The following is a 14,234-nucleotide window of genomic DNA, read 5'->3' on the forward strand; positions in this document are numbered from 1 at the left end:
AATGCTATTCAACAGCACAAAAGATCAAAAGGCTTATACATGCAATGTGGATGAATCTTAAAGAACTGAAAGGAAGCACACCTAAAGGATACATACTACATGGTTCTATGCATGTGACATTCTGCAAAAAGACCAAACTATAAGATTAGAAATAAGAAAAGCAGTTGCCCAAGGTTAAGTTTTGGGAGGAAGATGCTGAATACATAGGGGTATAAGGGAACTTCTTGGGATGATGGAAATCTCCTATATCTTGTTCGTGGTGATGGTTGTAGGACTGTTTGTCAAAACTTATGGACTGTATATCGCAAAGGGGTGAACTTTTACCATATGTAAATCATGCCCAATGTTAAAAAATATAGAAAGTACTAAAGAAAAACAAAACAAGCCCTCCCAAAGTTCCTATGATCTTAAGGGAAAGAAGAGAGCAGTGGATTCTCTGGGTCCCACGGGCCGAGCCCTGGTCCACCTCCCCTCAGGCCACCCATCTCACTGGTTCTAAAGGTGACACCCAAAGTTCAAGTCCAAGTGTACTTCTCCAACTGAACAACCTACGGCATCTTCCTGGCTCTCCACATAGCTAGATTCTTCCCATGGTATTTAATTCCCCTATTTACCCCTTGAAGGCTCACCGAATGCTCCTTCTCCTCAGTACCCCAGCACTCCCTGAGTTAACACCTCCAGGCAACCAGGCACTTGTATACACCCTTCATTTCACTCTGCCTTTCCTTCTGCCTAGAATCTCATCCTTTGACTTTGTCCCATGAGCCATCCCCTAGTTGTTTCTTGTTGTTTTCTTTTTTTAAACTTGTTTATTTGCTCATGCAACAAATATTTAAATTCCTACAGAGGGCTGGACGCTGGGAACACAACCATGAATCCAGAAAGTTTTCTTGGATAACTCTAATCAAGGTTACTCTCTCCCCACCTTTCCCACCAACTTGTTCATATCACACTCATAGTACTTACTGTATTATATTATAATGAATTGCTTAAGCATGAGTTTGTAACTCCTCAAGAATGAGAACTTGTCTCATTTAGGACATCAGAGACAGAAGGTTAGTTAAGAGAAAGCTCCTAGGGTTAGGTATCATATACCTGTGGTTAAAGCATTACAATCTATCAAGTGTTGACAGTTACTTGGGCAAGTTTACTTGAAGCAAACCCCAGTTGCTTCACCTTTATACTGAAACTACTAATATCTAATGTACAGTGCAACCTAATTGTGAGGATTAAATGAGCTCATGACATGTAATAGGTGCTCAACAAGGCTAATTATTGTTATTCTTATATCATATTATATCAGTACTATCTAATGCACACATATCCCGCCTAAGTACAAGGGGGTTGCCCAATAAATGTTCACCAAAGGGATAGAGAGATGGTTGGAAACTGTCCTAGACCGACCTTCTCAACTTACCTGGTTTCTTATAAGTCACGTAGATATAGAGGAATAACTCAATGATATAGGTGATGACAGCTGCCCACCAGTTGATGACAAACATGACAGCACAGCACAAAATAGCTCCAAAAAGAGATACCCACATGTTGTAAATCCCATAGGCGGGCCTCCATCCTGAAAGTAAACAAAGCAATATAAAGAAGAAACCTTTCCACAGGACTGCTGTCCTCTGGCAGCACATTATAAGAGTGCAGGCAGCGTGTCTTCTCCCAGCTTCAAGAATCAGAATCTTTAGGTCCGTCCCCTAACTTTGTTATTATTTTTATATGCTCTTGAGTCTCTGGTCTGTGAAAGTGGTGGTTGTATTAAAGAGCATGCTATAGAATTTGGAAAATAAGCATCTGGAAAAATTCCCCGGATGGACCCCTGACGACTTCCTTCATGTCTCAATTGTTCCAAGTTACCTACACTGAGGATCTGAAATCCATTCTATCAGGAATTGAAAGGAGACAGGAAACATGGAAAGGTGAGGATAGAGAACTTCTTGGTTGTCCAAAAAAGAGAAGTTTAAGACAATATGCTCTTTTTTACTCAGGAAAAAGCAGAGCAATCATCAAGAGTCAGTCTGCTTAATTCCTGGTAGCTCTTTCATTACCCTAGCAAGACAATTGTCTATGGGAAAAGGTGAAATTTTCTAGCAATGGCTTCTGAACCCAATGCATTAATATGTCATGCATTTTTGTAATGAAAATATTTCTCACAGTTCCTATATACATGGGAGGTTTCCCTATTCTATTAATTCCCTGAAATAAAAGAAACTAGGAGACAGTATGGGCAGGATAAGGATGCTCTGATTTGGAGGACACCTTTGGTTTATGGGTGAAGTACGCCTTAAATTTGGAGTTGCCAAAATACAGTAGAACTTTAAAGGTCTTCAGGAAAAATTTCCTTAAATGACCACAAGATGGAAATAGCACTTAAGGAACATCTTTGGATATAACAGCTCTTACCAAGGCTGGATTTTTCAGAGACAGAGAGAGAGACAGACAGACAGACAGACAGACAGAGACAGAGAGAGACAGAAAGAGAGACAGAGAGGTTGAGAGAGAGAGAGCAAGACAGAAAGAGACAGAGATTAGCAGAGAGACAGAGAGAGGAACGACAGCCACTTTCTGGGTTTGCGTATCAGTGTGTCTCCTACATGTTTTTCTGTTTTCCTTTTTCTCTCTCCCTCTACCCAGTCCTCCTTTCCATGTTTTCTCCTGCCAACCTGTTTAATTCTGCCTTGTTTTTCAGAAATGCCCATACCAAAGCAAGAAGCCACACATTTCTCTGTGCTAAGAGGCTATATCAAAACTCATTCAAAAGTCCTGAGCTATCTTTTATAGCCATGGGTGGATAAAGCTTCCCTTTCCATCCGTATTTTGTCTGAATGGCAGCAAGTTTTTCAAAGGAGACTTGGGATGGTGGCAGGCTCTGAAAGATTGTTTAATTATCTTCCATGAAAGTTCTCATGATGAGGGACTTTCTAAGGGTTGCCAAGTCTCTACTCTAGTGAGAAGATGGAGGAAACCCTATGGACTCAAAGACTCAATGGACTCAAAGAAGGAGTGATGTGTAACTACACACAGGAAGGCTCTTTGGTGTGGAATTCTGAACGACATTAAGTCACAGCCCCAAAGTGCCCCACTGACCCCAACATCCACGTGATGGGCCCCAGGTGAAGGAGCAGTGGCTGTGCTCAGCAAGTAATTATCGGAACTACTCATCCTTCTCTTCCACACCATGGGCAGGAAGCAAATTGATAGTAAGGAAGTCTCAAATATATACATTTATTCCACTTCTGTGGTCACTTTCACCCTGGAAATAAATAGTGGTGTTTTTCTACCACTGAAATAAATGTGGTTTCTCTTGCAATGAATAATTTATTGCCACAAGAGAAAATTGACTTTACGGTTGGTCAAAAAGGCCATTGCTCAAACGATTTGTTTTCTATTTCGGAAGCCAGCCCCCAACTCACCAAAAGAAAGTGGATTACCCTGCTCTTCAGGATATGAGGAAACACGGAAACACATATTGAACATTTTTCACAGGTTTACTTCATTTTATTGAGACAAACAAACTGTTTGCTTAGCTTATTTTAGTTCTGAAGTGTCATCTTACCTGGCGATTTGGCATAAGAGGCATGGAAGCAGGAGAAATTAATAAGTGCATACGAAGCCAAGAAAAAGTTGGAGATGATGGGTGCAATGACGTTCAGCTCGGCTGTAAGAGAAACAGAATTGAACATGTACATCTGAGTGATGAGACTGGGGGCTGAACAGCTGTTATAGCCAGGGAGCTTGACTTTATTTGGAAATTGAACACACAGCTAGCATCTGTCAAAGTTAAGAAGTTGGTGATTTTTCTTTGGGACTGCATATATAGTCTTCGGGAGGGTTTCCATAAAGTGAGAATCAAGAAAACCTACAAACCTTTCTATTTTCTGTAGAAAATAGAAAATCAAGACCTCTACCTACTAAAAATTCACATGGCAATTGGCGAACAGTTAGGGACTGAAAATATGATAAACTCCCCTGTAGCCATTTCGGAGGTGCCACAGCTGTGTTTTTGTCTGTTGCTTTTGTAACCCAAAGGCTCTGCAGGGTGCCAGGTTAGTTAAACACTGGTGCACTAGAAACTCCCAATGGGAAATCTCTCTGCATACACTCAACATGTTCTTGCCTACTTGCTGGGTTCTTGTTACTCTATACTTTCCCCCATATCTGGGTACTTCTACCTCTCAAGGCTTATCAAAAGTAGTTTAGCCCTCAGTGGCTAAATATCCACTGTCATTCAATCCCAGATGGATCACTTATTATGTGATAAAGAAGAAATACAGAGACACCCTCATTCAGCTGCAGTTCAGACATCTTCAACCTCAGTGATACCAAAGCAAGTGGCAACAGGGTGTAGAAACCAGTAAAAATGGGCGAAAACTGCCGTCAGACTTGCTCAGGGAGGTAATTCACACTTTGAAACGGTGATCACAAAGGACCTCATTTAATTTGCACAAGTGTTTAAACTTTGGCTGTGAGATCCTTTAAACGTAGCAGATTGGTACATCCCTATATGTAATACCTTACGTTTAATTTTTTAAAAATCTAAGAAATGGCCAGGCATGGTGGCAGTCATGCTGTTATCCCAGCACTCAAGAGGCTGAGGCAGGAGGATCGTTGTGAGTTTGCAAACAGCCCGGGCTACAAAGTGAGCTCAAGGCCAGCCTGAACTGCATAACGAGACTCTGTCTCAAAAAGACCCCCCTCCAAAAAAATCTAAGAAATGTGCCAAGTTACACATTCCTCTCTTTAACCTCATAGAAATTTGATGTGGATTCTGCATATAGTTCCTTGCTGAGTTTTATAGGTAATAAAGAGCAGCCCTCATGCTTAGCTCTGGCATGCCCATGGGAAATTCCCATCATAACTTGCCTTTGGCTTCTTTTCCTCAAATCCCCTCACCCGGCAAAGATGGGGCCACAAGGAGGGCAAGGGATGTGCAGGCTACAGCTGTGAACCTGTCTTTTCCAACATCATCTAGCTGTTCTATACTGCTTGGGAGAAGAAGCCAAAGTTACCATGGAGATATGTGGTTCTCATGCTAATGACCTAGGAGTCTTTTGAGGGGCCGGTAAAAGGCAGATGCCTTATCCTCAGAGATCTGGCTTCAGTAACTCTGGAGCTGAGCCTGAAAAGCCTGCACTTTCACAGACACATTGGTGATTCTGAATCCAGGGTCAACCAACCACATTCCGAAAAACGGGACGTGGACAATTCAGTTTTGCTAGCCATCAAACCAGTAGATGTGGAGATGGGGACAGCTCTGGAGCAGTTAGGGGTTGTGAATGGTTGGATGGGTTTCGAACTTTCCTATTCAGAGGCCAGCTTCAAGTCCAGAGTGCCCTCAGGCTCCTCAAAGACCCTCAGCACACAAGGATTTCTCATTTCCTTCTCAGACAGGCTCCCGTATTCCCAAACAGGATCTTAAACGCAAAACAGGTAATTTCTCAAATGGAAGGGAAAAGCTGGAGGAATCAGAGGAATGATTTGGTTTCCAGTAAGAACAAGAAAGCTACACACCAATGAGAATAAACGCCATGGCTATCACAAAGGTGAGCAAGTATCCTCTCAGGGGCTCGTTGTTTTTCCCGTATCCCTTTGCAAAGAACTGGAGGCCTTTGAAGATGTTGTCCTTGCACAGAGCCTAAAGGAAGAAAAAGAGGAGGAATTTGTCATTTATATGTATGCACAGTCATTTTCTCCGGGTGATTCCAACAAGAAGATTTGGGGGAAGATTAAGTGGTACATAAGATGAGGCCCACGTGAACACCGCAGTTTGTCATTCTTTATCTTATTTGAATTGATCTTCACTATGTGGCAGGCAGAGCGCCTGAGCCAGATGTGAACATTAACTGTTTCAGAAATGATGGAAAATGATTGTCGGTGAGAAGGACTCTTTCAGCTTGATCCACAGTAAAGGGAGGAGCACAGGCTTGCAGGCAGGTCTTACCTGGAATACCTTGGGGGCACTGACCAGGGAGGCCAGGGCGGAGGACAGCGTCGCCGAAAAGATTCCAGCAGTGATGAGGGGGCCAAACCCTGACACCATGCTCATGACCTGGAGGAGAAAGGTTCAGGGATGCAGAGGCCTGAAAACATCAGGCAAATAGTATGCAAATGCTCCCCTCCCTACTTCTGGTGATTGGAATATATTATAAGCCAAATGCTTGGAACGAAATACTCCCCTTCCTTCATTCTCAATTCCCTCCGTCCCTCCCTCCCTTCCTTCCTTCCTGCCTTCCTTCCTTCCTTCCTTCCTTCCTTCCCGCCGCCCTCTTTCTCCCTCTCTTCCTTCCTTCCTTTCTTCTTCCTTCTTTTCTCCTAATCTCTCTTTCTCTCATTCCCTGTACTGGAGCCTGACCCCAGAGAGTGCTGATCTACATCCCTATCTCTTAAATTTTTTTTTTTCCTCTTAAGAAGATCTCCCTAAATTGCCCAGGTTGCTCTCAATCTTATAATCCTCCTGCCTCAGCTTCCCTGGTAGCCAGGTTTACAAGTGTGTGTCACCACATCTGCCTCCAAATTCTCAATATTTGTTCTTTTAGAATGAAAATGAACTTTGATATTATTTACAAAATAGTAAGTGCTCACCAAAATGTATCTACAAGATACTGAAAAAAATAGAGGAGGAATGATTTCAGAGATTTTGACAGTAGTTTACCCCTCTGTTCTTTGGGGTCATGTGTTTCTACAATGGTGAGAAATTCTATCCAGAAGAAAGTATTATTGTAGTAAGATTTGGGGAGGAGCTTAGCTGTTTACCAGTCTTTTAAAAAGCATTAGCCTTTCTTCTTTCTTCCCCACATAGAGTTTTCAAACCTTTGCTTTCCCTGTATTCACTAAACATAATTTTGTATCTGAGATCTGATGAGATTCTTTCCGTTTCGGTCATATTTTGGATAATGACTTCAGCTGAGTTAATTTCTCTGTGTTGGTGAGTGACGTAGATGAATGAAGACTGTACCCCACACCTACTTCTCCCTCTCCTCACCAGTCATGCAGAAAAATTAGTACATTTCCGGTCCTGCCTTTCTCCAGTGTCTCTTCCCCCATCCCTCCCCCTTCCACTCCCAATTTCTCTCCCTTGCTGTTGTCTTCTAGGCACTCCAGGGCCACCTCAGCATTCTGTTCTTGGCCAAAAGCCATGGGACTAGCTAATCTAAGCTGCTGCTTTCCACCATGAAATCCTGTACAAGCAACCAGAAGACACAGTGCCAAGTGGTGCTCTCTCCCTGGGGATGCCATGTCTCCCACTGCCTGCTGCATCCCCACCACAGGAAATGCAACCACGGGGACCGCGTCACCACCACAGGATTCCTGTCCCTCACACACAGACTGAATTCAAAGCAATCCGCTCCAGGTTCAGAAGCCTTACTGGATACGATGTTCTAAAAGCACAACAATGGCCATAGACATTTTTTCTTGACAGTGCGAACCTGGAAGTTGTTCATCAGCCCATACTGACACGGCTCATGTCGACATCTTGAGAAGTCGTAGCCCAGCCCGCAGGCTGCAGACCCATTGCAGTTCATGCTGGAGATGATGGTGTCATTCATGCTTCCGGTGGCATCTCGGACCACACAGGCCGCTGTGGGAACAATGGGGATTTTCATTTCTGTAATGTAAGGGCTCTGCTCTCTCTCGGGGCTTTCTCCTGAACACACACTTAGCTGGATTTGCATCTAAACAGGCCTAATGCTAGCCTGCGCTCATGGTCAGTACTTCCTGGGACATGGCGGCCAGAAGCTCCCATGCTCAGCTCTGAAGCGCCCCCTGTCGGTTACAGGATGCCATCTCAATAGCAGGGAGGGGTCTAGATCTTCGTCTCATGGCCCCGAAGACCTATGGAGGTGGAGGTGGCCTTCCCTGCTCACCTCTAAACTTGTGTGTGGCTTGCGCATCATGATCGTTTCACATTTCTGGTTTAGTGTTGCTGAGCCCATGTTTTTCAAATTAGAAGGATCTGTTTCCTTATCTCTGAGAACCGAAGTAGGTCATTTTAGTAATTACAAGGCCCTTGTTTTCAACTAACCCCTGGCACGATTTTTTTAAACAGCAGTATAATTCTACTTTATACAAAAGTTTAATGGCTTAAATAATATAGGCAGTGTTTGGGGAGAAAATATTAAGATTTCCTATTTGACCATTAGTAGTTATAGTCAAATAATGTTGTATTAAGCATTTCTTTCAGTTTATTCCATTCCTTTCACACACGGGAGTATCTGCTATTTTCTATGGTGAACATTTTTTTTTTTTTTTTGGTTTTTCTCCGGTACCGGGAACCAAACTCACGACCTTGTGCTTGCCAGGCAGGCGCTTTTGCCACTGAGTTAAACCCCCAGCCCTATGGTGAACATTTTAAGATGAACATCTTTGTGCATACACTGTTTTGTATTTTGAAATATTTCTGTGGACAGATTCTTAGGAATTATGAGCATTTAAAAGATCCTTGATATATAATCACTAACTTTCCTTACAAGTTTTTGACTGTAATGTCTGTCACTATGTATTTGATAGCATTATTAGAATATATGATATATATATATACTTTTTAAACTACATGAAGAAAAAATCTTTTACAAACTAAATATCAACCAGTAAAGTTACTTAGTTTGTTTTTCAAATTCTACCCACAGTTAGTTCTCTTTTTCTTTTTTTGTTTGTTTTTTTTCCGGTACCGGGAACCAAACTCACGACCTCGTGCTTGCCAGGCAGGCGCTGTGCCGCTGAGCTAAATCCCCAATCCCCAACCCCACAGTTAGTTCTCATTCCTTGCTAATACTGCAATTTTAAGACAGGAGCCAGGGACAGGAACTAATGGAAAGCTTCCATCTTAGTTGTGGAACTGACATTCTTTGAATCTGGGAAAGACTTAAAAATCATAGAATCTTTCAACTAAAAGAGAATATCACAATAATCAGTGAAGAAATCCTTTCTATCATAGCCCTGAGAGGTAGCCAGCTGGCCTCTACTAAAACACTTGAAATTATGCCTGTTGATTACCAAGAAGAACCACTCATTTTAGGTTTTGCCTCTTTGCATTGTTCATTTATGTCAAACGGACTTTTCTAAATCATCTACTTTAACTTCTGCATAATAGCTCCTTGCAAATTCACAGGAAGCCAGTCCATGAGCCATTATTTGCTGTAAGGACAGGACATTGACTCCATGACTATCTTTCCCCTGTCCTGAGAAAGGTACAAAAATGCTGATTTTTTTCTACCCATGGGTCAGGGGGAACTAGAAGAATCTCTGAAATGAGGTCTATAACTGCTCATTCCCTCAATTTATATCTGATTGTTTTTTTTGTTTGTTTGTTTTGTTTCTTTGTTTTTCTTCTGGTACCAGGAATTGAACTCACGACCTTGCACTTGCCAGGCAGACACTGTGCCGCTGAGCTAAATCCCCAGCCCCCCTCAAGTTATATCTGAAAAAGAAAAACCGCTTGAGAAATTTAACTTTAGGCAATTGCAATGTCATTTGAAAATGTGTTGATTTCTTAAAGCACTAGAACAAAAACTCTTTACATGTAACTGGGCTTGGCAATAACACAACAGTGTATTTAACAGGCTTCTCCAGTTGCTTCAACTAAGAGGCTGCGAGGTAGGCAACAATCTGTGTACAGATTTTTGTTTTTCTTTTTCATCCAGAGACCACCTAAAGATATATGCACTCTCCCAATCTCCTCTCTGATAGAGGGTGACCAGGAGCCGCACTTTGCTGAAATGGTCACTAGGCTTCCATTGGGCTCCACCCCGGACCTATGTAACCTGCTGTGCATGGAGAAGGGTTTTCTCTGCAGGCTGGGGAGCTGTGTTTCTTCCTCTTTCTCCATAGCACAAGCCAAGAGATGGCTTCCAACCAGGAAGCTATGTGGCTGCAGGCAGCAAGTGGAACCACAGTCAGCCTCAGGAACAGCGGGAAAGTACACGGATTTCCTGTTCCCTGAGCAATACAGCAGCTGACTGCCCACACTGCCAGCAGCTGAGTCTTGCTCTGACATGTCCACATTAGGGACAGCAGTGCAGGGATGACACTGTTATAAATCCTACATCTTTCATGGTTTCCTAAGGCCATGTGTTTGCTTCATTTTGCCTTGATTTTTTATTTCTTTTCCCTGCTCTGATCCTTACCCGCCTTCTAGGCAGGTACTGGAAGTATGGCTTTCGTAGCAGTGGAAATTTCACCAGAGAAACAAAGGAGGACCTCTTTAGGCTCAGGCAGGACAACCATTTGGTTAGCTCTACCCTAGCACTGACCCAGAGATACTGGTATTACAGTTTAATAGCATGAAAACCCTAAATGATCCACACAAACAAACAAACAAAAAAACAACAATCAGATATAAGTTGAGGGAATGAGCAGTTACAGACCTCATTTCAGAGATTCTTCTAGTTCCCCCTGACCCATGGGTAGAAAAAAATCAGCATTTTTGTACATTTCCCAGGACAGGGGAAAGATAGTCATGGAGTCAATGTCCTGTCCTTACAGCAAATAATGGCTCATGGACTGGCTTCCTGTGAATTTGCAAGGTTCCATCATGTAGAAGTTAAAGTAGATGATTCAGAATTAAACACTTTCTAGTTACACTCCACTGGAAGCCCACTAGACGTGGAGAGTGATGGGGCTTGTTGTCGTTCTGACACCAGAGACATACAACTTACCCACACAGATAGCAACCCCCAGGTAAGCCACAGTCGTGATGAAAATGGCCAGCATGGTCCCTCTAGGGATGGCATCTTGGGGGTCCTTTGGGAAAATAACATACAGTGAGCATAGGTGGCTTGGAGTTATTTTCAAATTCCTAAGCTAGCCTTCCTAAGGCAAGTTCTAAGAAATGACCAGATGGCAAAGTGGTGAGCTTCAGTTCTTTCTGGACAGTTTTAAAAGCAAGTAAAGATATCTGTAAAGCTTTGTGCTGAAAAAGAAAAAATCATGAACTGTTCAGGAGAGAGGTTTTATAGAGAAGTATGCTAGGTAGTTCTCTTATCAGCTCCCCCGCTACCCGTCTCCTTGGATTTCGTGTAGATATACCAGCCCCGGAAGTGTAGGGGAAAGTACACATACATATCTGGCATGCCAATATGTATTTGCTTCTCTGTGTATTTGTTTTATACCGAGCTCAGGCTTGCCTTTATAAAAATTACTTCTGACTGAGCAAAAAGGATGACACACTGACTTCTCCACTCCTTCAAATTCCTCATTTGGAATCTAGTGCTGGAATGTCTGTGATGGAAGAGTTTAATTCTTCTAAGCAGGCATAAAGAAAGAGGCCAATTCAAGCTCATACCAGAAAACGGGCTTTTCTCTTTACTATAAATGTACACACATTCATGAAGTTGAGTTCACATCATATTTAATTTACCATTTTATATCCTATTTGGGGGCCTAAATCAATTTCCAAGCCACATATTGAATTATATTCAATTCAACTTAACAGGCATTACTAAGCAGAGATTTTAATGCATTCATTGCTTATACAGGACAGTGCCTGGCATATAGTGAGAGTCAATAAATATTGAATTGAGGGAAGTATAATCCCGGGAGGCAGTAATTTCCCCACTAGAGGACATGAGATTCATCAGTACAAATAAGCAATCAATGCAGTCAAACAAAGTTTGAACTTCTTCTTTTTAACTTAAAAATATGCTGATCAAACCCATCAAAATGGTCGCTCCTGGTGAATGGAGACCCAGCCCGACAGCAGGAAGTCCTATCTGGGAGCTCTGGTTCTGGCCCCTCCCCCTCTTCTGGGACCACCTGCATCGCTTTTCTCTGTGGCCGGCTCATCCAGCCTCTCTTCCTAACCATCATCTCCAAGAGTCCACGGGGCAGGCGTGTGCGGTGGAGCCACTCACAGAGAAAGTGGAAGCTGTGACCGTAATGGCCCCCACTCATGTCCCCAACTCACGTCTCAAAATTTATTTTATGGATGAAGACCTTCTTGGGATGTGAGTGGAAAGTGCACTAAGCAAGCGAGAAAGAAAATCTGTAAGAGGTGTGAAGATAGAAAGCAGTCTTAAAACTAAGACACAGACTTAGTTCTTATTTACAGCTATCTGCTACTATGGGCTCTGAGACTGCTTAATAGAAGTTACATGAGGGGCAAGGAAGCCTAAGATGTTAACATGATGTGTATGTGATCCTATTAGGGTCAGTAACACATGGCATTGTTTGGTCCGGCTGCCCATAGACTGGGTGTGGGACTTTGGTAAATTCAGTTTTTGCTCCAAGTGTTAATTTGAGCTCCTCCAGCAGTAATCCAAAGTCTAACCCTCCACCACTTTTATTTTTTTAGTACTGGGAATTGAACTCAGGACCTCATGCTCGCCAGGCAGGCACTGTGCCACTGAGCTACATCCCCAGCCCCCTCCACCGCTCTTAATTAAACACTGTGCTTTTTTCTTGGGAGAGAACATAAGCAATGTATTAGGTTGCTGCTCTTTGAGGATGTCAATAGCATCCCAATTTTGCATCCCTGAACCTTAACTCTTTGGGCTAGACGAGTGTTCCCCCAATTTTTTCTCAGGAATCTGTTCACAGAATATCTACCGGTGTGTCATTAGCAAGCAGAAGGTTCAGTGTGGGGACTCTGCAGCACCCACCCCTTGCCAGATCCTGTTAACTGTCAGTGGCAGCCCGAGGCCACCTTGAGAAGGATTCTGCAGCACTGAACAAAGAGAGGTGACAGCCTGTACTGTGCAAAAATAATTTACAAAATCGAACTGCGTCTACTATTTCTCATTTCACTCTTAGAGAGAAGTCACATGTACAGGCACTGAAGCTCCTTGCTGACCGCCCAGCGCATTGTCACCTCTCAGTACCTACCGTACTTGTCCATTCTGGCTTTTGACTGCATTACTATTACCCAAAGCACTGCCTTGTTTTGATTTTCCTGACCCCAGTGTCTCTGGTCTTCCCCTACCTCTTAGCTCTTTGTCTTTTCTTGTCACTGGTTCCCTTGTTACCATAAATATGTTGAAAGTCTGTTTCCCTGAGCACTTCCCTGCACCACTTCTTTCCTTCTTGCACGTATGTGGGAGCTCATGTATGCCGTGGCTTTCCATCTGCTCCCCCTTCATCCATCTAGCTGCCAGCTAGATGTTTCCATTATGATGTTCTCCTGCCACTCCAGCCTCAGCGGTCAAGTCTCAGCTTCCTTTAGTGCATGAAATCAATTCAACAGGTTGCAACCAGTGTTAAAAGAATACAATCAAATAGAACTGATGTGAAAATGTCAGAAGACATTGCTTGTAGTAGAGAACCAACTGGGGAAAATATTAAGTGTGGATTCGGTTGCGGTGTGCAATATTTTCTTGCCATGGATCACAGTTGAGATTTTTTTCATTTCTTCTCTTGACACCTTTCCTCCTCCAGGGCCTTAAATCCGGCACTCTGTAAATGCCCACTAAGCTGAACTGACTGCTAAGCATCTGATACAGATTGTTTTTAAGGAGTCAAAGGGAAGCACAATGTTCTTCAATTTAGAAGTGTGCTTACGGTTTGCAGAAGTTTAAATCGGTGGCCTTGGATACTTTTCCAGTGCCGAGAAACCATAACGACAACATCCATAACTAAATCCCATTAAGTAATGACACTCACTACTTGAGTCATTCGGAATAAGTTTCTTTGACTTTCCTGAGCATCAGTGGAGTCCTTTTTTTCCTGCCATTATCTCTGCCTAAGCATGTACCACTGCATTGTGGTCACTAATATACCATATCCAAATGCCCCAGCTTGTTCACTCAATAAATATTTATCAGTGGCTCACCAGTCCAGAGGGTGTGGTGATGAATAAAGCCAAAGGTGAAGTCTCACTGCCTGGCGTTATGGTGTATGGATGATGTCCCTAGAGCACATCTTTCCCACAGCTGGCTCCCTTTCCCTTGTGGGGGTTTCTCCCGTTGAAGTGTGAGACACCCCTCCCTGTTCTCTGTTCCCCATGCGTGCTTTACTGTCCCTGTGGTCCTCTCAGCCTGCGACTCCCTTACATCTCTCACCAGCAGTCAGCAGCTGGCCCTTGCTTCAAGTTCAGACTCAAAGCTTAGCCCTACGAGGAAATCATCCCTAACGGAACAATGAGCTCTTCAATATACTTATTTCACAACTCACTTGGACAGCGTTCATTTATACACGTCTCCTATGAACTCTTTCTTTAAAAATATATGTATCTACTAGTACACGTTTGAAGTACATAAAGATCAATCTCATCTGTTGTGGGGAGTTGGTACATGTAT

The 14,234-nt window shown here is 43.0% G+C and overlaps 1 protein-coding gene across 4 annotated transcripts in view; it reads right to left on the minus strand.

Moving 5' to 3' along the window:
* The window catches only part of Slc12a1 (solute carrier family 12 (sodium/potassium/chloride transporter), member 1), an 82,977-nt gene that overhangs the window by 41,779 nt on the left and 26,964 nt on the right, over positions 1–14,234 (minus strand). For all 4 annotated transcript variants that reach the window (XM_005376700.2, XM_005376699.2, XM_005376702.2 and 1 more), the window contains exons 10-15: positions 10,662–10,746; positions 7,434–7,585; positions 5,948–6,055; positions 5,518–5,641; positions 3,563–3,664; positions 1,418–1,573 (exon numbers count right to left, since the gene is read on the minus strand). In XM_005376700.2, the coding sequence (XP_005376757.1) occupies positions 1,418–1,573; positions 3,563–3,664; positions 5,518–5,641; positions 5,948–6,055; positions 7,434–7,585; positions 10,662–10,746 (727 nt within the window). The remainder of the gene's footprint in view (positions 1–1,417; positions 1,574–3,562; positions 3,665–5,517; positions 5,642–5,947; positions 6,056–7,433; positions 7,586–10,661; positions 10,747–14,234) is intronic.

Source organism: Chinchilla lanigera, unplaced genomic scaffold (genome assembly GCF_000276665.1).
Source record: "Chinchilla lanigera isolate Chin_1 unplaced genomic scaffold, ChiLan1.0 scaffold00008, whole genome shotgun sequence".
Lineage (NCBI taxonomy): Eukaryota > Metazoa > Chordata > Mammalia > Rodentia > Chinchillidae > Chinchilla > Chinchilla lanigera.